We start from the raw sequence: 27,863 nt of genomic DNA, 5'->3' as shown, positions 1-27,863 counted from the left end.
CCTGCTCTCATCCCCTCTCTGATTATAGTTTATAGTAAACCGTGACATGGTGCAGATGTGTGCAGGAGGCACACACTATCACAATATGGTTCACTGCTGTACGAGCCGGAGCCCCTTGACGAACGCTATGACATTGCAGAATAACAGAACCAAATGAATTCTACAGTCAATGCACAAAAGGACACCTATCCCAAGGCATCTTCATAATAGGGCCTAAAACTAAAGTCACCCTCAATTCTCTGGGCAAATATTTCCCCCTTTCTGGACCTCTGCCTCCTGACGTGTAAAGCAGGCACAGTGAGAAAGAGGCAGTAAACCTCTGAGCCCCGGCAGGTATGAGAAATAATGGACCGCTACGTAGGGCTGGTCGTCGTGTGCGCGGGCTTTTCCGGCGCGGCCGTCCCAGCGGCCCTCGCGGGAGGCGGGACTAGCCCGATTCCCGCCGCTTGGCCCCGCCATTGGCGGGCTGTTTGAATGACGGAAGTGACGGGAGCTTGGCGATGGCTGCCCCGCAGGCGCACAAACGGCTGTTGGGAAGCTGGTGGGTCGCGGGCGCCCGGGAGGTCTCCGTCTGAGCTGCGGTTCCTGATTCCGGGCCCCCGGTTTTCAGGTGAGTGACGGACGAGCCGGCTTCCCGTGGCCCGGGCGTGCACAGCCTCCCGAAGTCCAGGAGCTGGGGGGTGTGCTCCCCAGGGAGGGGATGCCGTGAAGGCGCGGCGTCGGGAGCGCGGCGCGGCCCGGGCCCTGGCTGGGGTCGGGCTGGCGGCGGTAAAGAGTGCGCGGAAGGGAGATGCGTCCCAACGCAGACCCGCTGCTTGCTGCGAGAGGCTGCTCCCGGGCTTTAGGCGCGTGTGGCCTTGCGCGCCCTCCCCAGGTGGGGTCGCGCGGGGTCCTTGGGCTTCCTAACCGGGGCTGGCCGGGAGGGCCTCCGGGGCTGCTCCTGCAAGCGCTTCGCGAGGCGTCCAGCCCACTCTTTCCCCAGGGCCCCCCGCCAACCCGCCGAACTTGTCCTGAAACCCGGGAGCCGTTTAAGAGCACTGCCTGGAATTATTTCTTGCAGAGAGCGAGCGTGCTTTTTTGCTCTCACCTTTAATTTCTCAGGTAGTTAGTCCTGCCACAAGCTGAGCTTTTAAAACAGTGGGGAACATTTGAGTCCTTAATCCTTAGGGAGTATTTGGCAATTTCATATTAAGTCACGTAATCATCAGAACAACCTGTTGGGGTAGATGTGATTCCCATTATATAGTTTAAGAAAGCGACACCACAGTAACTTAAATGACTTGGTCAGTATTTTCCTGCTGTAAATGGTCGTGATGAGTCTTGAACAGAGATTGTCTAAGTTCAGTATTTTGTGATTGTGATATGCCAAGTGCTTTTTAATTCTCAGGACAAAATCTTAAAAGATAAGTTAATATCATCTGTTACTGGGTAGTATTAATACACAGAATTTAAAAATCCATACTGATCTGAATAAATGGCTTAATAAATGAGAGAGCGAGCAGGGGAAGCTCTTCCTCACAGTAGGATTCCAATTGATAAGTGTAGAAGGAATAGTGAAAATAGAAAATGCTTTTTGGTAAATGCTATAGTTAATGCATCAGACATTAACATCACCAGTAGTGTTAAGACACCATAACGTAATTTAGTGCACTGAGAAATGGTGCGTCATCACTTCTTTGGTGTTCTTGCCAAAAATTTGTAATCTCAGTCTAACCACAAGAAAAGATTAAGGAAATCCAAATTGAGGGACATCCTACAAAGTAACTGGCCAGTATTTTTTTAAAGTGGGGAGGTTGAAAAGAAAGGCACAGACTGAAGAACTGTCCCAGATTAGAGAAGTCCAGGGAGATGTGACAATTTTGACAGCTGTGAGGATGTAATTCACAGACCTGCAGCTCCCATTTTCTGAAATCCATTTGCATGGATGCTTCCCAAGGGCTGTTTTTGGCCAATGACTGAATATGGCATGGACATTCAGGCAGGCCTATTCCTAAGAAACTAGGGACTTTCCCTTAACTCTGGGAGGTCTTACTAAAGACCTTACTGGGTAGTCATCTTCCCAACTTTCCCTTCTTCTGTTCAGTGTCATATTTGCATGGAAGTCTGAATGCTCCCTCTTTACTAGCTCCCTCATTTTCCCTCACACAGGCATTTCTCCTAATAAAATCTTCCGGGGTTTAATCCTGTCTTGTCCTCTGCTTCTTGGAGGACCCAGAATAACACAACAGTCGAAAGCAATGGGTTGTCCTTGGATTGGGTCCTGGTCCAGAAAATGGATGTTCAGTGGGATACTTGACAAAATTTGAATAAAGTCTGTAGATTAGTTAGAAGTATTGTGCTAGTGTCAGTTTCTTGGTTTTGATCATTGTGCTGTGATTGATGTTTAGAGAAGCTGGGGAAAGAGTAGGTGGGAATTCTAAGTCTGAAATTATTTCCAAATAAGTTAAAAAAATTAAGGAAGTTATATGCAAGAGAAAAATTATTCTACCACATCTCAGGAGGTAAAAGTAACAAATCTATGTTTCCTTATATTTCTTATATTCCAAGCAAATGAGATGATAGATACGCACAACAATCTGAAAAAAACGGGTTTTTTTCCCCTTTCTTATTGAGGTATAAACTTAAAACACACAAATCTAAGTGTATCATTTGAGGAATTTTTACATATGTATACAGCTGTATAATCATAACAGATCAAAATGCAGATCATCTCTAGCATCCCTGCAGGCTCATTTGTGCCCCCTTCTAGTCATTAACCTACAGAAAGGTGACCCCTGTTTTAACCCATGTCATCATGGATTAGTCTTGTGTGCTTGTTTTTGTACTTCGTGTAAATGGAATTTTATAGTATGTTCTCTTTTTTGTCCTTTTTTCCCATGTTACTTTGTCTATGAGATTTAGCAGGAATTAGTTTTGTTAGTTTGAATATGAATTCAAAGACCTTCAGAAAAATTATTAAGACTGAGTTTAACCTTGGTCATTTTCTCTTCTTTATTCAGTCTTTCCTTATTCATCAATCCCCACTAGCAAAAGATACCAGTTTAAACAAAAATTTCCTCATTCCACATGTTTTAGCATATCAGAAAGCTAGGAGCCGTATGGAATAAGAAAACCAGATTCTTCTTTTGGATCTGGGATTAGATCCTGCCACTTAGGTCAAGTCCTTTAGCACAAGAGGCCTTTGATTCTTCATTATAAAATGAGGAAGACAGCTAGCACTTTACCTACTGTTACTTACTGGAAAAGATTTTAAGATGCAAGCAATTATTTCTTTTGGGCAAAAGAGTCCAATTGTCCCTATTAGATAACTTTAAGTCCTCGTAGCCCAAAACAATATCTGTCCATAGTATGTGAAATACTGCCTGATAGTTGTTATTTGTTAAATTAACTTGAATATTAAAACTATAACCTCTGTCCTTCAGTTGTTAGGAATCTAGCTAGAAAAGTCACAGTGTAATTGATGAAAAATTAGGGCAAAGTAATACCAATACAGCATTAGATTGGTTCCCAAATTGAGTGTGAAGATAATGTGCATTCTGGGTGGGCAAGTCAGGAATGAGATGGTGGGTGGGTGAAGCAAAAATTACTAGAGGACAGTTTCATGAATGAGTGGAGCTTCAGCTAGCTTCAGAAAGATGTAAGTATCCATGTTGTAATCTAGAGAGGAGAGTGAAAACATCTGAATGTCAGTGGCATTAATAGATCTGAGGACCTAAACACCTGACTCATGTGAGCAACACAATCATCTCAGAGAAATTTTTAAAGTGGTCATGGATCTGAAACAATCACACCATTGTAATTATTAAAGAATTGTTGAGGGGTTGATGTGATTCCATATGATACAGTGACACTTGGTCATCAAGTTATAAACAATAGACTGGGAGTTCAAACTAGGGACTAGGAGCCCTTTGCAATTGCAGCAGTCCTGTTGGTTGTGAACAAGTTCTCAAAGTTCTAAAGTGTAAAATTGTGATGCTGAAAACATTTATTCTTTGCTAAAACACATTTTTAAGTCTTTGTGCTTTTTTACATTTAATGTAGTTAAACTCTGGAAATCCCAGTGGGAAGTAAGTCAGGTCCCAGGTACTGTAGGTAAACAATACTCTGCTGTCATGGGGCAAAAACTTTTTCAAGTACTTCTGGTTCACCCTTCACTTAACCCCTTCTCCCAATTTGAGAATCATCGACTTAAGTGCTGAAGTTAATAATTGTAATTTGTAGGGCGCCTGGGTGGCTCAGTGGGTTAAGCCGCTGCCTTCGGCTCAGGTCATGATCTCGGAGTCCTGGGATCGAGTCCCGCATCGGGCTCTCTGCTCAGCAGGGAGCCTGCTTCCTCCTGTCTCTCTGCCTGCCTCTCTGCCTGCTTGTGATCTCTCTCTGTCAAATAAATAAATAAAATCTTTAAAAAAAAAAATAATTGTAATTTGTAAATATAAGTTGGCCTCAGTTTACCCAAATTATTTTGCGTATATATAGTCCTTTAAATGTCAAGTAGTAAGTGTATTTTATTTTATTTTATTTTTTTTAAGATTTTATTTATTTATTTGACAGAGATCACAAGTAGGCAGAGAGGCAGGCAGAGAGAGAGAGAGAGGAGGAAGCAGGCTCCCCGCTGAGCAGAGAGCCCGATGTGGGGCTCGATCCCAGGACCCCGAGATCATGACCTGAGCTGAAGGCAGAGGCTTTAACACACTGAGCCACCCAGGCGCCCCAGTAAATGTATTTTAAACGTTGTTCTGATCTTTGCTGCCCTGTTTTAATAGACTTTTTTTTTTAATTCAGAAACTTTAAAGTACCTGGAAATGAAAAGAAAGGTAGGGAATGCTGGCAAGCTGAGATTGAGTCCTAATGAGGAAGCTCACATTTTAAAGGAAGATTATGAAAGACGACGAAAACTAAGATTGCTACAGGTAAGATTCATTTGGAACAAGATTTCTAATTCTTTGTCTTCCCCATATTATTAGTGTTTTTATTACAGTAGAGAGTTCTGAATGTTGCACTTAAAACCCTTTTCTGGTTGTTTAAGAGCCCTGGTTCTTGTGTACTAACAAGTTTAGGAAACTTTGAAACAAATGGGCTGAAATGGTAAACAGATGAAGAAGAGTTTGAAGATAGGGATTATTTGACTTGATAATTACTGGAAAATGGTTCTTTAAACATTTTCCAGACTACATGTTACTGATGAAGATTAGAGTAGGAAGATAAGAATGGCTTTGAGGAAGACTTGCTGGAAAGATTATTAGTTGCTGTAACATTTATTAAGAAGTTGTAGATTATTTTCTAGAAGTCTTTTCAGAGTAATATAGTTAAGCCCTTGTGAAACATGTTTTAGGTGCCATTCTATCTAAAATTGGGGATGATGGGGGCACCTGGGTGGCTCAGTGGATTAAAGTCTCTGCCTTCGGCTCAGGTCATGATCCCAGGGTCCTGGGATCAAGCCCCACATCGGGCTCTCTGCTCCTCGGGGAGCCTGCTTCCTCCTCTCTCTCCGCCTGCCTCTCTGCCTCCTTGTGATTTCTGTCTGTCAAATAAATAAATAAATCTTAAAAAAAAATAAAATAAAATAAAATTGGGGATGATGTACCGCAAATATGGACTTTTCATCTGGCTCTATCTATACTTACCTGGGCTATAAATTTTATTCTTTTTAAATTTTTTTTAAGATTTCGTTTATTTGAGAGAGAGTGAGCAAGAGAGAGAGAGAACACCACTGGGAGGAGGGTCAGAAGGAGAGGGCGGAAACAGACTCCCCACTGGGCAGGGAAGCCTGACACAGGGCTTGATCTTGGGACTCCAGGGTCATGACCTGAGCCAAAGGCAGCTGCTTAACCGACTGAGCTGCCCAGGCACCCCTGTGCTATAAATTTTATTGAACATCCTTACCAATTTAAGCTCTTACAGTTATTACAATGATAATGGTAGTCCTGTTGGTGCTTGGGTTGAAGAGGAGAGGACAATAGCTAATAAGTTAGAGAAGTTTAGAAGTAGTCTTGAGGTTTTAACTTATTTACATTGCTTGATTTTCCACTTTACGTAGGCCTTATTGATACACCTGAGGAGAATTCATTTAAGTTCCTCCTTCCAAATAGCTTTCCAAAAAAACTTGAAGTAAGCCTCTTTTCATATAATCTGTTAAATATGCATTCTTTAGGTTCGAGAACAAGAAAGGGGTATCGCTTTACAGATAAGAGAAGACATAAAACAGAGGAGAAATCAGCAATTAACTCGTTTGGCAGAGGAACTAAGGACAGAATGGAAAGAATCACAAACTCAGAAAATAAAGAACTTGGAAAAGCTGTATTTGGCAAGTTTAAGAAGTATGGGAGAGGGACACCAACATGCCAAAGAAAATGTGAGTGAGTGCTTATTTGACCTGTCTGGTAGTGGGTATGAGTAAAAAGTAAGTTGTTTGTGGTTTGCATGCATGTATAGGATTTGTTTTGGCCAGCCTGAACTTCTTTATGTTTTCTACGATTATTTTTTTAAATTATAGTTGATATTCAGTATTATATTAATTTTAGGTGCACAACATAGTGGTTCAGCAATTACATACATTATGCAGTGCTCATCCTGATAAATGTAGTTACCAGCTGTCAACATACAAAGTTATTACAGTACTGTTGACCATATTCCCTATGCTGTGCTTTCCATTCCTGTGACTTATTTCAAAGCGAGAAGTTTGTACCTCTTAATCCCCTTCACCTATTTCACCCATCCTTTGCCTGCTCACCTTTGACAATCACCATTCTCTGTTAGTTGGTTTCTGGTTTTTTGTTTGTTCATTTGTTTTGTTTTTTTACAAGTGAAGTCATAAGGTATTTGTCTTTCTCTGAATTATTTTACTGAGCACATTATCTATAAACTCCATCTATACTGTCGCAGATGGCAAGATCTTTTTTTTTTTTTTTTTTAATGACTGAGTGATATTCCATTGTATATATACACACCTTATCTTCTTTTGGGCTGCTTCCATAATTTGGCTATTATAAATAATGCTACAACAAACATGGGGGTGCAGGGGCGCCTGTTTGGCTCAGTTGGTTAAGTGTCTGTGTTTGGCTCAGGTTATGATCCCAGGATTCTGGGATCAGGCCTGGCTTCCCACTTCTGCTTCTTCGGGCTTTCTGCTCAATGAGGAGTCTGTTTCTTCCTCTGCCTCTGCACTTGCCCCTCAAATAAATAGAATCTTTTAAAAAAAAATATGGAGGTGCATATATCTTTTCAAATTAGTGTTTTCATTTTTTTTGGGTGAATACCCAGCAGTAGAATTACTAGATCGTTTGGTATTTTTATTTTTAATTTTTTTGAAGAACCTCTGTACTGTTTTCCACAGTAGCTGCACCAATTTACATTTCCACCAACAGTGCAGAAGGATTCCCTTTTCTCTATATCCTCACCAACACTTGTTATTTCTTTTTTATTATTATTATTTTATTTTTTATTTTTTTATTTTTTATTTGACAGAGAGAGATCACAAGTAGACAGAGAGGCAGGCAGGGGAGCGGGGGGGGGGGGGGGAGAGCAGGCTCCCTATTGAGCAGAGAGCCCGATGCGGGACTTGATCCCAGGACCCTGAGATCATGACCTGAGCCGAAGGCAGAGGCTTAACCCACTGAGCCACCCAGTCGCCCCGTTATTTCTTTTTGATATTAGCCATTCTGACTGGTGTGAGGTGGTATCTCATTGTGGTTTTGATTTGCATTCCTTTAATTTGTGATGTTGAGCATTTTCATGTGTCTGTTGGCCAGCCATTTGTCTTCTTTGGAAAACAATTCTGATCCTCTTCTCATTTTGAAATTGGATTATTTGATATTTGTTGTTTTGGGTTATATGAGTTACTTATGTATTTTGTATATTAATGCATTATCTGATATATCATTTGCAGGTACCTTCTTCCATTCAGTAAGTTGGGTTTTTTGTTTCTTTGTTTTGATGTTCTCCTTCATTGTGAAAAAGCTTTTTAGTTTGATGTAGTCCCAATTGTTTATTTTTGCTTTTGTTTCCCTTACCTGAGGAGACAAATCCAGAAAAATAATGCTGACTGATTCTAAGAAACTGCTACTTATGTTTTCTTTTCATAATTTAATGGTTTCAAGCCTTACGCTTAGGTCTTTAATCCATTTTTGGTTAATTTTTGTGTCTGTTATGAGAAAGTGGTCCAGTTTTATTCTTTTGCATGTAGCTGTCCAGTTTTTCCAGCACTGTTTATTGAAAAGGCTGTCTCTTCTTCATTGTATGTTTTTGCCTCTCTTGTTGCTGATTAATTGACCATATAAACATGGATTTATATCTGGGCTCTCTGTTGTTGACATAGAGACATGGATCTCTATGTCTGTTTTTGTGCTAGTGCCATACTGTTTTGATTACTGTATCTTTGTAATACAGTTTGAAATCAGCAAGTGTGATGCCTCCAGGTTTGTTCTTCTTTCTTAAGATTGCTTTGGCCATTTGGGGTCTTTGTGGTTCCATGTAGATTTTAGGATTATTTGTTCTAGTTCAGTGGAAAATAACTATTGATATTTTGTTAGGGATTGCATTGACTCCGTAGATTGCTTTGGATTGTATGGACATTTTAACAAATGAGTTCTTCCAGTCTGTGAACATTGAATATCTTTCCATTTATTCGTATCATCTTCAATTTCTTTCACAGTGTTTTTTAATTTTCAGAGTACAGGTCTTTTCACCTCAATTAAATTTATTCCTAGGTATTTTATTCTTTGTGATGTAATTGCAAATGGGATTATTTTCTTAATATCTTTTTCTGCTACTTTGTTATTAATGTATAGAAATGCAACAGATTTCTGTATATTAATTTTGTGTCCTGCAACTTTACTGAGTTCATTTATTGTAATAGCTTTTTGGAGGAGTCTTCAGGGTTTTCTATATGTAAAACCATGTCATCTGCAAATAGTGACAGTTTTATCTCTTCCTTTCCAGTTTGGATACCTTCATTACTTGTGTGATTTCTGTGGCTAGGAATTTCAGTACTATGTTGAATAATAGAGTAGACATCCTTGTTTTGTTTCTGATCTTAGAGGAAGAGCTTTCAACTTTTCACAGTTGAGTATGATGTTAGCTGTAGGTTTCTCATAATTGGCCTTAATTATGTTGAGATATGTTCCCTCTGAGCCTATTTTGTTCAGAGTTTTTATCATGAATGGATGTTGATTTTTGTCAAATGCTTTACCTGCTTCTAATGAAATTGATCTTATGGGTTTTGCCCTTTGTTTTGTTAATGTGGTATATCTCATTAATTGAGTTGTGGTTCTTGAACCATCCTTGCATTCCTGGAATAAATCCATGATTATGGTGAAAGATCCTTTTAATGTATTGTTGAATTCAGTTTGCTGATATTTTGTTGATTTTCGCATCTATGTTCATTAGGTATAGACGGATCTGATTTTCTTTTTCTGCAATTTTTGTCTGGTTGTGGTATCAGGATTATGCTGGCCTTGTAGAATGAATTTGGAAGCATTCCTCTCTCTTCTTTTTAATGGAATAGTTTGAGAAGGGGTCAGTATTAACTTTTTTAAATGTTCAATAGAATTCACTGGAAGTCATCTCGTCCTTGACCTTTATTTATTGGGAGTTTTTTTATTATTGAGTCAGTTTTATTGCTAGTCATCAGTCTGTTCATATTTTCTATTTCTTCCTAATTCAATCTTGGAAGATTGTTTCTGGGAATTTATTCATTTTTTTCTAGGTTGTCCAATTTGTTGGTGTATCATTTTCATAGCAGTCTCTTCTAATCCTTTGTTTTTCTGTGGCATAACTTCTCTTTCAAATTTTTTTATTTTTTTATTTTATTTTATTTTACTTTTTAAAGACTTTATTTTTTTATTTGACAGAGAGAGACATAGCAAGAGCGGGAACACTAGCAGGGGGAGTGGGAGAGGGAGACCAGGCTTCCTGCTGAGCAGGGAGCCCGATGGTGGATTGATCCCAGGACCCTAGGATCATGACCTGAGCCATAGGCAGACACTTACCAACTGAGCCACCAGCCTATCAAATTTTATTTGAATGAACTTTTTTCTTGAGGAGTCTGGCAAAATGTTTCTCAATTATGTCTCTCTTTTCAAAAAACAAGCTTAGTTTCATTGATCTTGTTTATTGGGTTTTTTCCCTTAAATCTCTGTTTGATTTATTTCCATCCTTATCTTTATTTCCTTCCCTTTACTAACTTTGGGCTTTGCTGTTTGTTTTTAGTTCCTTTAGATAGAAGTTTGGTTACTTATTTGAGATTTTTTTTGTTTCTTGAGAGAGGCCCATATTGCTATAAACTTCCTTCTTAGAACTGGTTTTTCCACATCCCAAAGAATTTGGACCATTGTGTTTCCATTTTCATTTGTTTCTATGTATTTTTTTTTAATTTCTTTGATTTCTTTGTTACCCTTTGTTGTTTAATAGCATGTTATTTTCCATTTGTTTGGTGGGGTTTTTTTTCCTTCAGTTTATTTCTTAAAGATTTTATTATTATTTATTTATTTATTTATTTATTTTATTTATTTATTTATTTGACAGAGAGAGAGGGAACACAAGCAGAGGGAGTGGGAGAGTAAGAAGCAGGCTTCCTGCTGACCAGGGAGCCTGATGTGGGGCTGGATCCCAGGACCCTGGGATCTTGACCTGAGCCAAAGGCTGACTGAGACACCCAGGTTCCCCTCAATATTTTTCTTGTAATTGATTTCTAGTTCCATACTGTTGTGGTTGGAAAAGCTCCTATTATGATTTAACTTCTTAAATTTATTGAGACTCTTTTGTGCCCCAACGTGTGTTCTATCCTGGAGGATGTTCCATGTGCACTCAAAAAGTATGTGTATTCTACAGTTTTTCTTGGGGGCCGTGGGGGTGGGATGGAATGTAATCTCTGTATATTTTAAGTCCATCTCTCTGGATGACCTGTGAATGTAAGTGGCTGTTTAAGTCTCCTACTATTGTATTACTGTCACTTTCTCCCTTTTATGTCTGTTAATATTTGCTTTATGTGTTTAAGTGTTCCTCTGTTAAGTGCCTAGATATTTACAGTTGTTTACAGCCTCTTGTTGGGTTAATCACTTTTTACTATGTAGTGTCTTTCTTTGTCTCTTGGTATAGTCTGTTTTAAAGTCTATTTTGGCCTGATATAGGTATTGTTGCCCTGTCTTTATTTATTTATTTATTTTAATTTCCATTTGTATAGAATATCTTTGTCCAGCCCTTGACTTTCAGTCTGATGTCTTTAGGTCCAAAGTTGGTCTCTTACAGGCAGCATGTAGATGGGTCATAGTTTCTATCCATTTTTCACCCTGTCTTTTTGATTAGAACATTTACTTCATTTACATTTAAAGAAATTTTATTGAGAGGCACATACTTATTGCCATTTTGTTGTTTTCTGATTGTTTTTGTAGTTCTGTGTTCCTTTCCTTTTCTCTTGCTCTCTTCTTTCTCTTGCTCTCTTGCTCTCTTGTGTTTTGATGACTTTCTTTAGTGTTAATGCTTGGATTTCTTTCTCTGTGTGTCTATTGTAGGCTTTTGGTTTATGGTTATCAGGTTCATACATAGTGTTCTATGTATATAACAGTCTATATTAAGTTGATGGTTGCTTAAGTTTCGTTGTAGTAGCACTACATTTTTACTGCCCATTTCATATTTTCTGTATGTGAGGTAGTGTTTTACATCTTTTTATTTTGTGTGTCCTCTAAGTATTGTAGATACAATTGATGCTTCTACTTTTATCCTTTAATCTTCATACTAGCTTCATAAATGATTGCTCTACTACCTTTACAATGTATTTGCTTTTACATTGGAATCTTTTCCTTTTATAGTTTTCTCACTTCTAGTTATGGCCTTTTCTTTTTCACTTAAGTGCTTTTAACATTACTTGTAAGGCTGGTTTCATGATGATGATTTAATTGTTGACATTTTAATTATGTGTCTTGGTGTGTGACTCCTTTGTTTAATGTTATTAGATGCTCTCTTATGCTTCCTGGACCTCTAAGTCTGTTTACTTCCCCCGGTTAGGAAAGTTTTCAGCCACTGTTTCTTCAAATATGTTTTCTGCCCCTTTATTCTCCTCTGGGATCCCTATAATGTGAATGCTATTACACTTGCTAGTGTCTCAGGTCCCTTAACTTACTCTCATTTTCTAATTTATTATTTTTTAAATTTTTGCTGTTTAGCTTGGGTGCTTCCCATTACCCTGTTTTGCAGCTTACTGATTGATTCTTCTGCATCCTTTAACTTACTGTTGATTCCCTCTAGTGTATTTTTCATTTCAGTTACTGTATTTTTCAGCTCTGATTTTTTTTTTTTTTTAATTTTTTCTCTCTTTGTTTAAGTTCTCACTGAACTCATCCAGTCTTAAACCTGGGGAGCATCTTTCTCACCATTACTTTTAACTCTTTACCAGGTATATTGCCCATCTCCATTTTGTTTAGTTCTTTTTCTACAGTTTTGCTTTGTTCTTTCATTTGGAACATATTCCTCTATCTCCTCGTTTTGTCTGACTTTCTGTGTTTGTTTCTGGGAATTAGGTGGAATAGCTCCCTCTCCTGGTCTTGAGGGACTGGTCTTAGGTAGGAATGTCCCCAGTGTAGACTGAGTGTGGCTGGTAGCTTTGGCTAGCAAGTGGAGCTCCTACAGTCATGGGACGGGGCCAGGTGTGCTGCGCTATAGGACCACCCTGATGGGACAACTAGAGCGGGCTTGGGATGGACCAGGGATCTCATGTGCTCTCAGCTAGGACCATACTAGTGAGATGACTAAACAGGAGCAGGCTGGGTTTCCCGGGGTGCTCCATGTTGGGGCTGCCCTGGCAGACCTGCCTCAACTTTTCGGTGTATTCATGTATTACAGTAATACTGCTGGATGCATTTCCGAGTAAGAGTCACTGTCTTCATGTGGTGTTTAAAGTGGAACTATTCTCTTCCAGTCCTTAACTATCTGGGTAAATAAAACAACCTTCTGAGCCAAAAATTGATTGTTTTAAGCATTTTGGACAGATTCATTGGGGTGAATTCAGATTTCCCATTTTATTATGATTCTTCATACCTCTAAGACATGTGTAGTTGAATGTTATGTAATCACTTGTATTTCATGCACAAATAGTAAAAATTCTTTAATGACTTTCAGAAAGATGAAGTAGAACTTTAACACTATTCCCTGACTATGTTTTGTTTATTGTGAGTCATGGATGGAAAAGACTAGATTGTGGTCCCAGAGGTAGTTGTACAAAATAAGCAACCTAGTTCCAAAGAAGGCAGGTCTTTGACATCAAACGATTAGTGAGGAAAATAAGTATCTTTAAGAAATATGTTCTTGCTGCTTGGGTTTACTCTCTGTTTTTAGTAATAGCCTTAGATTGTGACATCTGGTTTTTATAGTGTTACTTATGCCACCATTAACTTTGTGCTTCAGTGAGTGGAGGGAGTATTGAGTACCTATCAATATAATTTCTTTAAATGTAAGTGAACTAAATGTTCCAATCAAAAAGACAGGGTGAAAAAATGGATAGAAACTATGATCCATCTACACAGTTTCAATGAAGAAACTGCTTCAGTGCAGTTTCTCAAACTTTAGTTATTTGAATACCTTCGTGATTTTGCCCTGACTAGAGAACCACCGATATTACTTTTATGTCAGGCATTTTAATCTTGTTTAACATGACATTTTAAGTAATACATATTTTTAGGAACCTGATTTGAATGCTCTGGCACGGCGGGCAGCAGAAAGAAGAAGGAAAGCAGAAATGAGGCATAAAGAAGCTCTGAAATTACAAAAGAATAAAAAAGAAGAACTAGTGAAACAAAAAACCTGGTAAAGTAATAATGAAATTTATCCCATTTTCCACTGAAACATGATATGACTAGAGGTAGAGAGCATACTGGGTACTGTTAAACATAATTATTAAATACAAGTCATATGGTATATCCATTGGTTTGTTAAACTTGGTTTAAAAAGTAACAGGGGAGGTGTGGTTTACCTCGGTGCACAAAGTAACACGGGAGCTTTCTCTTCTCCAGTGACTTTAGCAATTACTTAGTTTCTGGAGAAATGTATAGCTAAGCTCGAAATGCATGTTCTCCAACTGTCTGCCTCTGATGTAAAAGAAAAGAAAGAAAGAAAGATAGACCAGTGCAATTAAGAACATGAAAAGAGGTTTAGACTCTTGGCAAATCATTTTCGCATATTGTAAAGTTGGTGGAGCCTATTACCAGTCCATGATGCTCATTTTGTACGGTGACCCATCTTTTCAACATTTCTCGTTTTTATACTGCACTATTTTAAATGAGGAAACATTAGATGTTTATTGGGTCAGTTTCACCATAGGTCTTTATGTCTTTAAAGATACACCTCTTTTACTTGGTACACATTTTCTTACATGTCCAGTGTGTATAGATTGTTTATTAAAGAGCATATTGAGCCTATGGGATCAGGCTGGAAGATTTCTTGATATCTTGTGGCTTTTATATTTGATCCCTGAGAGTTGTGATCTAATATTACCTGAGACATTAATTTAGGGCATCTCTTGTCTTTCAAGGCATATAACAGCTCGAAAGGAAGCACTGCTTGTGGAAAAAGAGAGATCGGCCAAAATTACAAGTCTGCCACCACCACCCCCAGCTCTTTTTGAGGTGAATTACTTTGAATGTTGAGAAGAACTAGGTTGTAATACTTTTTCTTTACTATTAGAATTCAGTGCAGCTCAAAATTTCATTTGTTTAAACTTAATTTTTAAGCTTACAGGTAACACATGAATATGTCTGGAGTATTTAAAAATATTCCTAGATATCATTTTGCCCTTTCTTTAGTGTATATCTCTAATGTGTAAGTACTTTTTATAAAAGCACAGTACTAATATTCCTGTTACCTAATATTCAGTCTTTATTTAGCTTTCACCAATTGTCTTGATTTATTTTAGTTGTTTCAAAAACCATGTTTGACTTTTTAAAAACTATAACTGGCTTGGTCTTTTTTTTTAATGCCCTTTATCTACAGAGGAAAAAACTAGATTATTTGCACTATTGACTTTTTCACCTTCAAGACCTGGGTTTTGTAAATAGTCATTACTTCACAGGTAAAGAAGTTAGGGTCAGATAAATTTACACAAGATTACATAAAGTGGATGAGAGAAGTCTGTTTCTCTGTGGGAGTAATATGTGTGCTTTTGTGATTTTGAGCTTATTTTTTAAAAAGACATTTATTGAGTAAAGTGGAAATTAATTTTAAAAGGTATTTTGTTTTATAATAGCTTGTTGTAGTTACTGAAATGGCTATCTGGATGAGTCTCACAATTACATAGTTATTTTTATCTAAAAAATGGAAGTAAAAAAACCCCATAAATATGGGGATATCTGATTTTACTGTACATATAAGTATATTTTCTGTAGGTAAGATCAGCATAAATACCAGATAGTGCCTTAAGCCTTTCATTTTGTCAGCCTTCCTGCTTTTATGTGGAGCCATCTGCCATGCCGACATTTGATGCAAGATTCAAATGGGAGAGTCAGATTTCAGTCACTCCCTCGGTGTGGTGTTAAAAGGCAAGCAGTACTTTATCCATGATGCCTTTTGATTTCCTTTGCTGTAATTCCTAATGTGCCTATCAAGCCAGGGTCACATTTTTCCACAAAGCAAATAAGACATCTGCATAAGTGCAAGTATGAATTATGTGCAAATGTGTAGTTGTACTTTTTTCCCCAACTTTTCATTATGAAAATTCTCAATATACAGAGAAATTAAAAGGAAAACACAGTGAATAGTTGTTTACATCTATACCTGTGTATAGATTTCAAATAGTATAAACGTATACATTTGAATGTAAATTGTAGAGATGACATTTCACCCTGAATACTTCATTATACTCCTTATTATAAGAATAAGGACATTTTCTTATGCAACCAGAGTATTACACTAAGGAAATTAACATTGATTTCTTAATACCACTTAATATGCAGTCCATAATCAAGATCTCCAGTTGTCCCTAAGTTGTTTTATTTTACAGCTTCTTTCTTTTTTAAACCAGAATCCAGCTGGGCTTCACCCATTGCTTCTGCTTGTCTTGTCTTACTCTCTCTCAGTATAGAACATTATCTCACGCAACCATAGTCAGCTTTTTTTATTTCAGGCTCTTTGAAGAGACTAGTCTCTCATATTCTGTATTTTTCTTATTTGGCTCTGGTGGTGACTACAAGAGATCTCTATCATAAAGGTATATTTTTCTCTTTTCAATGACCGATTAATCTGGGAGTTGATACTTCGGCACCAGGCAGGAATCTACCATCCTTCTACATTTATCCATTGTCCTACTTCCGTTTAGAAAAAGAAAAGACAACTTTCTCATCACTGGGCATGCAGCACCATAACCAAGTGATCAAACTTAGAATCTGTAATAGGGGAGCAATTCGCCGCTGTGCCTCCTGCTGTGGTGCGGTGTACAGCATCCCTGAGTTCCTGGTCTTGCCTTAATATGATCTAGCTTTTTTTTTTTTTTTTTTTTTTTTTAATTTTATTTATTTATTTGACACAGAGAGAGATCTCAAGTAGGCAGAGAGGCAGGCACAGAGAGAGGAGGAAGCAGGCTCCCTGCTGAGCAGAGAGCCCGATGCGGGCCTCGATCCCAGGACCCTGGGACCATGACCTGAGCCGAAGGCAGAGGCTTTAACCCACTGAGCCACCCAGGCGCCCTATGATCTAGCTTTTAAACCTAGATTCCAGGTAATGAAAAGAGAGCCCATGTAGAGAAAAATGAATAAGGATAACCGATTAAATACAAAATTATTTTTATTGGGTCCAGCTTTAATTGAAAATACTGTTAACCTAATAATCCATTGTCTGTGGTCCTTTTTCAGAACATTGAACTAAAGAGAACTTCTAATGTGAAAACTGGTAGATCCACCTATCATCATCTTTGCACTTTTGTGAGCAGAGAGATGGACACAGAGCAGGTGATTGACTTATAGTTGTTTACAATCCTTACTTTGTTTCTCTGTTCATTGAAGTGAGTTGTATCTATACATGTTCTCTGTGAAGAATTTGGAACTATACATATAAGCATAAACCAGGTCCCATAGTGTAGTGGTTAGCACATCTGCCTTACATATAAGCATAAACCATAGGAAAAACGACTGCAGTTCCATCACCTAAAAGTAATGTGATTAATACATTAATGAATTCATTATGGCCTTTATGTGTAAACATACACTTTTCAAAACATAATTTTTATAGGCACTTAATATCTCATCATAGATTTAACCATTTCTTTTTGTTTCTGTAAATAATGCAAACATAATCTTGTACATTTTTGTATACAGCTCTGAGGTACGTTTAGAGTAGACTCCTAGAAGAGAAATTACTGGCTTCAAACTATATAACGTTTGATACAGATACTTGATAAGGGTCATTAAATTGCCTTGTGAAAAGTATTGGTAACTTAGGGGACTAGTCATCATACCCTTCACCATTCCCTTGTGTGGATGATTATGGTTCAGAAAGTGTTGCCAGTCTCGCGAGTGAGAAATAATAATCATTGTTATTGAAATTGCTATTTCTTTGTAACTGGATTTTAATTTCTTTTCATATTGGATATATTTGGCTCCTGGGAAAACAGACTTTCTCAGTAGAGCTGTCCTGTGGAGTTTAGATTGCAGCAAATCCACATTTTGGTTAACTGCTTAATGGCAGTTGTTAAAATCACTATTAATCAAGACCTAAGATGAGTATTCTCATTGTAGAATTAACTTCTAAGAAACAAGAATAGATCTTGATTTGTTTAAAATCGTAAATTATTACAACCTCAGTCTTACTATCACATAGAAATAATAACTTCTGTCTGTGGCTAACTTGCTTTTGTGGTACTACCCTACATTTTGCAGTTCTCAAGTAATGCTTCTTGGGAGCACTTCCGGGGTCACTAGTGGTAGTTTGTAGGGGTCCATGATGTTATTTGAAGTTGATGGTATTGCACTCATACAAACACCATGGAAAGTACACAGGAACCATGAGACATCACTTTTTACCACCATATGCAATTTACTGGAAAGGCGAATTGCTCATGCAGAAATGATTAGTGTCACACAGTGTTTTAGTTCTCACTGCGATAGCAACAGGATGTGGCCTAAAATTAACTGTAATGCATTCTGTTAGGACTTAAATACTGAATCGTTACGTTTGTTTACATTTCTCCCGACTGTGAATGCTTTCCACGTTTGGTGTGTAAGTGCTTGTGTGTGTAAGTTTTGATAAATTTTAACTTTTTATAAGAGATTTTTATGTATTTATGGCAATAAATGATTAAACTAGACTAGTACCTTACCTATATTTTATGCATTCATGACATACCTAACTTTTCTTAATTTTTCAGTATTTCCAGGCTCCATGATTCATCTGCAAGTTTTTTCAGATTCTTGCAAATCTCCAAAATATTTTCCCATATATTTATTGGAAAAAACCCTTGTATAAGTGGACTTGCACAGTTTAAACCCGTGTTAAGGGTCAACTATGATAGCCTTCATAATCATCATCATTTCACCTAAGAATTTTGACATGTAAAATAACATAAGAAGATGTTTACTTAAGTTACATTTGGAATGCTTACCTGTATTTGAAAGTGAACATTCACGCAATAATAGTTAATCCAGGTTATGTGCCCTTGCCCCGCTGACTTGCTCTTGTTAGCTTGGTGAGATGATAGCTGACTGTACAGTCATGTAATCATTGATGATGCACAAGTTTTGGGAAGTTAGAAATTATATTCAAGTAGTTGTTTGGTGATTTGGCCTTCCTGAGATTGAAATCAAGCAGCAGATGTTGACTGGAAGGCAAAAGACCAATCCCAGTGCTTCCCTAAATGACCTTTACTGTCTATGGCTTCCTAACTGCTGGCTTTATGAGAGCTTACAGCACTGTTGTTACTGGAATCTTTTAACAAAACAGCGATGGAGAAATGTGTGGGTGAGAATAGTGTGATCCGGTTTAAAATGAACCAACTTGCCAAACTTTCACTAACAATTTGATATTTTTCATATATACATGTGCTTGGTAATTGTGGGCCTTTAAAAATACATTAAGTAGGAAAGCATGACTTTAAGGTCATTTTTTAGTTATCACCTTATTTCACAATTTTTAAAATTGTCTAAAATGTTATTAATTGACTGCTAGCCAGATCCTCATTTGGCTGCTGAAGAAGAAGCTAAAAAATTGGAAGAACGACAAAAACAGGCAGCACAGGAGAGAATGGAACAGTATCAAAAGGCTCATGTGCGGGGATTTCAAGCAATGAAAAAGATCCATTTGGCTCAAGTAAGAATTCTGGCTGGGACCACTGCTGGTAGACAGACGGTCTGACAGACTATATAGCACTAACTGATTAGTGTAAATGGGTTTCAAAGTACAGAGGTATGAAGAATGTGAAAGTAACAGTCTTTGACTCCCAACTTTTACCTCCTGTTTCAAATTCAGGTTGGGTGAAGCAATTGTCATAGTATATTGCTGTTCTAAAAGTTTTTGTCATGATGAATTTATTAAAAGTTTAATATTTTCATCAGACAGAAATGGCCTGAAAAGAAATTAATCGCTTTTCCCATTTAATGAGTTGCATTTGTGCTCTGCAAATTTTAGGATTCTGTTTATTAACTCTTTACTGCGCAGAGCACTTGTTGGCTTTGCAGAGTATTGATTCAAAGGTAGAGTCATGATCCTGGTTTTCCGGGAGCCTTGAGAAAGTGTCATGGAGCATACAATATGTATAATGAAGACTGGCTTATAATTTTAGCTTCACTTCTGTCCTGCTTATTCAGTGAGTGTGTATCCTGAAACAAAGCATAAAAATGATTCATTTTCAAAGTCAGACCATTTCTTCTGTATTTGATTAATTAATGCACTTGGATGTTTCAAGCACTTGTAAAGAGTGAGTTTTTAAGTATTTCTGTGGGAATTACAGGCCTTAAAGTTCATTGGTGTAATTTTAACTGATTTATACATGACCTCCCTTAAATTTTTTAGATTTTATAAACTGGGAGTAAATTATGACTAAAATAACTGATTGTCTGAATTATTACCAGTAATTCTCATCTAAGATTTAAACCAATAGGAAAAAATGTGAAAAGCAATCATAAACTGAATGCATTCTTCCATAAATCAGACTGTTTAGTGGTTAAGAAGGTAGACTCCACAGTCTGCCTGGAATTTTCTCCCTTCTTCACTGCTTAGCTGGTAGCTGGTTGACCTCAGGCAAGTTACCTAACATCTCTGAATTCTGTTTTTTTGTCTGTTTTGTGAGGATGAAATGAGTTTAGTAAAGCCCTTCAAATTGTGCCTGGAATTTCATAGGCTCACAGCAAATGTCAGTGGTAATGGTGGTAGTTGTTATAAAATAATTCAAATAGAATAATATGCCATACTTTCAATGACCCAGAAGTAGTATATTTCTTCAGATAACTTAGAAGTTAATTTACTGAAATCATTTGAATCTCAATATAAAAGAAATGAATTTGTAAAACTTTATGTAAGAATAAGTAGTGTTTATATTATCCCTTGGCAAACACTATTACATAGGCTCTCTGGCTTTTGACTTTCTGTGTCTTACATGAGAATGGTCATCAAAACCTGCAATCTCACCATTGGTAGAGGATTTCCTTTTCCCTGTGGGAGCCTTTTTGAGCCTTTTTGCTGTAGACCCCATTGTGCAATGAGATCTTGTTTCCTGCTAGTGTCTGTTTTAACTAGTATTTGGCCTCTGCCTGCTTCTCCAAAACGGTCTTTTCCCCTTGACCATACACTTCCTACCCACGCCCTGGAGCAGTGTTTTCTCCCTGAATGCCCTATGCCTTTGTCTCCATACCTTTGTGCTCCAGTTATTATTTCTTATTTGTACTCCTCCTTCACCCACTTCTATCTGTTAGGTTCCCCAATAATGGGTCCGTGATTAAAGGAGCGAGACTGATACAAAGCAGAGGTCAAGCAAAGCTTTATTTCGCTCCAAGCATCAAGAATCAAACCTAACGTTCGGGGCTGCACCTCTTACAGGGAGGGCGACCTCTCTCTGTTTCACAGACTAGCTTTTAAGGGCAAAGGCCATGTGGTTGGGCCTGGCCACACACAGGTGGCCAATGAAATTGTAACACACATAGAAAGCTGCACAGTCATGCTAGGTCACACATAAGTGACCAATTGAATTACAATTTACCCTATAGTAGACATTTTTTTTTTTAAGATTTTATTTATTTATTTGACAGAGAGAGATCACAAGTAGACGGAGAGGAAGGCAGAGAGAGAGAGAGAGAGGGAAGCAGGCTTCTTGCTGAGCAGAGAGCCCGATGTGGGACTCGATCCCAGGACCCTGAGATCATGACCTGAGCCGAAGGCAGCGGCTTAACCCACTGAGCCACCCAGGCGCCCTATAGTAGACATTTGAACCAGCCTATCACCTTGGTCAGAATTGGCGCCCAAAAGGTGCCCAAAGAGCGGGGCCCATACTTCTTCGTAACTAGGGAGACAGTATGCATCTCCCCATTGATCAGATGTCTCCACCTGGCCTGACCCACCCTTGTATTTGGGCTTTGTTACCTGGTGCTGGTTTCCTGGACTTGTTTTTGAGTAAGTCTCTTGGGGGCAGGGGAGCAGGGACAGTTTAAGGGTTAAACAGCAAGGTTATTGTTTAGCCTGGATGGAAGCCTCTGGCTAAATAGGTCCTTACATATCTGGCTAAATCCTCAAGTCAGGGGTGAGAGGTCTTCCCTTATCCTCCCTCACTTGTCCTTCACCACCAAAATATAGTTCAATAAACCTCACTAAAACACTGTACTTAAACTTTCATATTAGCCAGCTCTTTTGAGGTTAAAGATACCCCTTTCATCATGGGGATTTGTAAAAGTGTGAAGTGACAAGAAATACTTGGTAGGCCAGCTGCTGTGGATCTTGGTGCTTGCCTGGGCCTGTTACATACATGCTGCTGGCTACAGGGAGAACTGGAACAAAGTGCATTGCAGGAGCCACGGCAGCTCATAGAGACTGTCCCTTCCCAGCCATCCTAAGAAAGGAGACCTGTACGCAGCAGACAATTTGGAAGATTTGTGGCCTGATACTATCCTTCCATAATACTAACATAGTACTAACTACCTGTGTCTTGTTCTCTAGGCTGAGAGTAAGATTGTGTTTCTAGCATCTCACGTGGTATCTGGGTTTCAGTATGAAACATTCAGACATTAACTATTCAGAATGAATAGTTAACTATTCAGAATGAATAGTTAACTATTCAGAATGAATAGTTAATGTCTTTTTGTGGCAGAACACAGGAGGGACAGGGAGAGAAGTCCAGTCCCTGTTAGTCATGATTTCTCCACTTTTCCTTTCCCGTAATGTTATTGTCTAAAGTCTGTGACCGAACTGTTGTTGATTAAGTCCCTCTGTTCTCGAAGACTCAGGAGAAACTAATGAAAGAACTCAAACAACTCCAACAAGAGGACCTGGCACGTAGGAGACAGACTGTGGCACAGATGCCACCACAACTCATTGAGCTTCCATACAAACGCAGTGAAATGAAAGAAGACTGGCAGAGAGAGCTGGAATTTGCCTTTGAAGACATGTACAATGCAGACAGGAGTAAGAGTCTTCCACATTCCATACGGTTTCAGCAGTGCTTCTAAGTTTTTGGTGGGGGAATACATTTGTATTTGAACAAAGTAGTTTTTATGTTGGGGTAAGTTCTCAGTTTGAAAGACAGCCTCATATTTTAAACTTAGAATGATAATGGCCTTTAACGGGACATCTGGGTGGCTCAGTTGGTTAAGCATCTGCCTTTGGCTCAGGTCCTAATCCCAGGGTCCTGGGATCGAGTTCCCACATTGGGCTCCCTGATCAGCAGGGAGCCTGCTTCTCCCTCTGCCTGCCATCCCCCTACTTGTACTCGCTGTCTCTCTCTCTTTCTCTCTCCCCCACTCCCAAATAAATGAATAAAATCTTTTTTTTTTTTTAAAGGGAAGAAAGAAGTGGCCTTTAAAATTTTATGCTCAAGTTCTTTTTAGTCATTTCAGAATGGAAACCTCTCTCTCTCTTTCTTTACTGAGAAGTGAAAGGAAACCTGATTTTGCACCTCGAACCGGAACCTTTGCCCACTGTGACTGATCAGATCCAAGATGAAGAACTGGACCTTTCAATGGAACAAGAAAGTTTAGGAGAAACTGAAAATAGTCCAGTTACAGAAGCCGAAACAATATGTTCCAGCGAAGCAGAAGGTCAAACTCCTTTTTTTTTTTTTTTAAATTTTATTTTTTATAAACATATATTTTTATCCCCAGGGGTACAGGTCTGCGAATCGCCAGGTTTACACACTTCACAGCACTCACCATAGCACATACCCTCCCCAATATCCATAACCCCACCCCCCCTCTCCCAACCCCCCTCCCCCCATCAACCCTCAGGGTAAAACTCCTTTTAAGCTGAACATTCCCATATTTCCTAGAAAAAAATGCTAGTAATTTGCCAACAGGAAATTCTGGTCTAATTTTAGTGCAAACAAATGACTAATACTAATGGGAGTGATGGAAGAAGGAAGCCATTTTTTAGATTTCCTTCATTAAAGATCTTTTCTGTTTACATAGGAGGAAAGTCATTTTGTTCACATATACATAATAGTCTGAAGATTTTTATGTTAAGTTAGGTGCCCAATTCTGAATTCCTTTGAAGGCTCAGCATTGTCTATAGACTTTTGATCAAATCACCAAAGATTTTACTGTATTAATTAGTGCTAAATACTTCATGTACAATGATGAGTAGCACAAACTTCAGTCTGTCTTCTAAACTTCACCTCTGTCCCACCATTCTTAACTCTTTCACTTGGCTATCCAATAGCTACTTAAAACTCCTGTCTGACGATACATTTAAACCTCTCTTGCTTACTGAAATCTTGTCTTCCTCATGTTAGTGAATGATAATATTTAAGCCAGACCAGTGAACATTACCTATAACAACTCCCCCTTTACTTCACGTCTCCTTAGAGACCAAGTTCTCTTTATTTTTATCTCTTTTCTCCCCCCATACCTACAAACACTGCCTTTGTTCAAAACCACTCAAGCTTTCTTAATAAATCTTTATCCAACACTGTGGATAGGTAGCCCTTGGAGGTTCCAGCTTTATGTGGGTCTCCTATTCGACTCCTCAGATGAGACTCCTAGTAGACTGTAGGTTCTATCCCTGTCTCCTGTGTCTAGACTGCTGTCTAAACAGTGTAAGGTTACTGTGGTTTGTCAGAAACATCAGAAAATGGGTTCAGGGTTCACATCCTCCAGAATTCCCAGTTACACTTTCTTTCTGGCCTCTGAAGAATCATTGATTTCCTCACCAGATCAGCAGTGCCTTTAAGGAAGATACTTTTACTATTTCATCCAGCTTTTTTCAGTTTTTAAGTTGGGACTGATACTTAGATCTCTAGTTTGTTAGAATTGCAGTTCTTGCTTTATCTAAAGGGACAGTTACTTTTCAGTTCCTGCTGACCCCATTTGGAATTGCTCATTTGATGTTGTCAGCTCTCTTGACTTTTCAGAAGAATCTAGGAATCCCATTGATTTAAAAGATCCTTATTTTTAAATATAGGTAACAAATTTAATTTCTTAAGTATGAGTGAGTCACAGACTAATGATGATTGAAAGAAGCCAGGCAAAAATGAATACCTGAGTATAATACCATATTTTTATGAAGTTTAAAAAAAGGTAAACAGACAAAACTAATCTGTTCTTGAGATTAGAACAGTGGTTTAGGGGTGTACTGAGCGGGAAGGGGCAGGAGGGAGCCTTCGAGGTGCTGGCAGTGTTCTACATAATGGTCTACATAATGATCTGGATGGTGTCACATAGGTATGTGGAAAATTCCTCAAGCTGTACTCTCAGATTTTGTGTATTTTATTGTTTGTAAGTTAAAATTAAGTGTTTTTTTTTTAAAAGTTTGTCAGACCAAACTATAGTTTGCCAGTTTTCAACTTTAGGGGACTTCTTATATTTTATTCCTTGATTAAGCCAGAGAAGTATGTATTTGCAACACAGTTTTGTCCCCTTAGAGAGCTGTTTGTACTATGCTGAGTTTTGGTATTGTACCATCAACCCACAGGGAAAGATGTTTGGGGAAATAACTGAAAATTTTTATTTTTAACTGAAAGGGTTCTCTTTATGAAGATAGGTGGGAAAAAAGTTCTCTGGATAGTACGAGGAATAATTTGGGAGCACCTGATAGGCTTTTAACGTTATAACTAGTAATGTTTTCCTCTGTAGCTTACTCAGAAGTACAGAACCATATTTGGGACCCTTCTCTAGGATAGAGTATAAAACCTTACAGAACATATTTTGAATGCTAATTTCACACAAGTTAATTAGGTGATAAGCATTCTGTCATTTAGCAAGCAGAATAAACCTCTCTGTGATAAATTTTTAAGCTTGAAATCGGTATTGCATGCATATTGTTGGAAGATGGTTGAATTTTGATGCCTTTATTTAACTATAAATTGAAATTTATTCCTGGTTATAAAATTTCCATTGGGGTCAAATATAATTGTATATGTTGTTAAATTATAAATGAAAAATATAAAGAAATACAAAGTTGTGCTTTTATCTTAACTAGGGTTTGTGGCGGTTGCTAAGTATAATAGAATAATTTGCTTGGTATATAATAGGTCCTGAATAAGTTTTTTTTTTTTTTCTTTTCTTTTAGTTCCTTTGGCAATAAAGACCCACCAGGTCCCTTCAAAAATTCTTTTTAAGAAATTATTAAATAAGATCCGAAGCCAAAAATCTCTCTGGACGATTAAATCCATGTCTGAGGATGAAAGTGAAGTGATTACAGCTCTTAGTGAAACTGAGAGTAAAGCACCAACAGTCGAATCAGGAGGAACTGTTGGCGAGGAGAGGACATCATCCTCTGGGCAGGAACAAGGTGCTGCTCTCCAAGTGTCTCATTTTGTAGCACACAAACCCTTTTTCAGTTGTTTGAAAAAATGCTCATTCCTGAAACATCAAAGAATAGTGCTCTAAAGGAGGAAAATGCTTAAAGCCCACAGTACTGCTACTTCAAGGCAGTAAATGTTAAAAAAAAAAACCTTCATAAACCTTCTTCCAGGCACACTTTAATGTAGTTGTAGTATTTATACATGGTTGACCCTTGAAGAAGATGGGTTTGAACTCACGGGTCCAGTTACGTGCAGGGTTTTTTTGCATAAATATAGTAGATTTTTAGAGGTTGTGACAGTTTAAAAAAACTCACAGAGAACCTGCATAGCCAAAAATCACAGAAAAAATTAAAAAGTTAGGTATTTTAAGAATATAACATGTGATACACATAAGATACAAAATATGTGTTAATCAACTGACTTTGTTTTTGGTAAGGCTCCCAGCCAACCATAGGCTGTTAGTAAAGTTTTTGGAGAGTCAGAATTTGAAGTGGTATGTTTGGCTTCTAACTCTGGCATTGTTCAAGGGACGCTGTATATATTAATAATAGTCCAGTATAACTGATGAATCAGAATTAACGAATTTGTTATTGTTAAAACATTTAGCCAGTTTCTAATTTTACTTGTTATGTTTTGTGCTATAGTAAACATCCTTTTAGCAGTCTGCCTATATCTTTATTTCCTTAGGAACAACTCTTAAAAGAATTCCTGAATCAAGGCATTCTTGAACATGTTAACAGCTTTTGAATATAGTGTATTGTGTGTTTATTTCACATTGCCACCAGAAATTGGGTTTCTTTGTCACTCGTAAAGGTTTTTTTGGTAGACAAAAAGGCTGTTAAGTAAATATCCAGAAGTTACAGAGGTCAAGCAAGAACATTATCTGGGGGGCACCTTGGTGGCTCAGTGCGTTAAAGCCTCTGCCTTCAGCTCAGGTCATGATCCCAGGGTCCTGGAATCGAGCCCTGAGTCGGGCTCTCTGCTCAGCAGGGAGCCTCCTTCCCCCTCTCTCTCTGCCTGCCTCTCTGCCTACTTGTGACCTCTCTCTCTCTCTGTGTCAAATAAAAAATCTTTAAAAATTAAAAAAAAAAAATAACATTATCTGGAGTTACTAACAAATGCGTCGTGGTAACATAATTCTCTTCTTTTGTTTGTTTGTTTGTTTTCTTTCCAAGAGTTTTGTCTTTTGTATTTTTTTTTTTTTAATGCGATTGGATTTGTATGGAAGTATTTTGCTACCAGGCTTCTGAAAGAAGTGACTTACAGTCTGTCTAACCCTAAGTATAACAGGAAACCTGGAACTAATTTCTTCACTTGACCTCTTGACACCATCCTCTCAGTTTTCCTACCTTACTGGCTCCTCCTTTGTGATTTCTTTTGCTGCCTTTCTCACCTCTACAACCACTAGTCATTGCTCCCAGAACTTGTTTCTTAGGTCCTTTCACACTCACTAGTTGAATGCTAATGCCATGACTTTACATTATCATCTTTATTCTCATGACATCTGAGTGTCTTTCTAGCCTTGACCTCTCCTTTGAACCCCACTCATTTATTTAAATGTCTTTTTGACATCTTACCTTGTAATCACATCTTACACTTTTCCAAAAGTGAGCTTTTAATATCCCTTCTTTTCCTCCCCTTGCTTTTCCTACATACTTCCTCATTTCAGTAAGTGGCAATAAAATTCTCTTATTCAAGTCAAAAAGCTTGGCATTCTGGTTCCCCTTTTTTATATCCTACATCCAAATCATTGTACAGCATGTTGATCTCACCTTCAAAACCTATCTGCAGTCCAACCAGTTCTCACCACCTACCATCCTAGTTGAAGCTATGTTTCTTGTCCAGTATAGATTCTTGGCAGTGGCTTCCTAACTGGTCTGTCTGCAGATTTTGCACCTCCCTGCTACAATCTAGCCCCAGAGACATCCTGTTAAAACACAAATCACAAGTCACT

At 38.1% G+C, this 27,863-nt stretch overlaps 1 protein-coding gene across 6 annotated transcripts in view; it reads left to right on the top strand.

Annotated features, from left to right (window-relative positions):
- The first annotated feature begins 416 nt into the window (after positions 1 to 416).
- CEP295 (centrosomal protein 295) overlaps positions 417 to 27,863 on the top strand; it is a 54,894-nt gene continuing 27,447 nt past the window's right edge. For 3 of the 6 annotated variants that reach the window (XR_007120983.1, XM_047692058.1, XM_047692061.1), the window contains exons 1-10: positions 418 to 610; positions 4,783 to 4,910; positions 6,152 to 6,352; positions 13,670 to 13,794; positions 14,519 to 14,612; positions 16,830 to 16,925; positions 19,138 to 19,278; positions 22,395 to 22,578; positions 23,043 to 23,210; positions 25,675 to 25,896. Coding sequence is in view for 5 of the 6 variants with exons in the window: in XM_047692058.1 (XP_047548014.1) it covers positions 475 to 610; positions 4,783 to 4,910; positions 6,152 to 6,352; positions 13,670 to 13,794; positions 14,519 to 14,612; positions 16,830 to 16,925; positions 19,138 to 19,278; positions 22,395 to 22,578; positions 23,043 to 23,210; positions 25,675 to 25,896 (1,495 nt within the window). In the remaining variant the exon portion in view is untranslated. Of the gene's footprint in view, positions 611 to 4,782; positions 4,911 to 6,151; positions 6,353 to 13,669; positions 13,795 to 14,518; positions 14,613 to 16,829; positions 16,926 to 19,137; positions 19,279 to 22,394; positions 22,579 to 23,042; positions 23,211 to 25,674; positions 25,897 to 27,863 lie in introns of those variants that run through there. The other 3 variants (XM_047692060.1, XM_047692059.1, XM_047692062.1) reach the window with 3 other exon arrangements.

The sequence above is a fragment of the Lutra lutra genome, chromosome 10 (genome assembly GCF_902655055.1).
Source record: "Lutra lutra chromosome 10, mLutLut1.2, whole genome shotgun sequence".
NCBI lineage: Eukaryota > Metazoa > Chordata > Mammalia > Carnivora > Mustelidae > Lutra > Lutra lutra.
The sequence above is the reverse complement of the archived record's forward strand: the minus strand, read 5'-3'. Positions and strand labels throughout refer to the sequence as shown.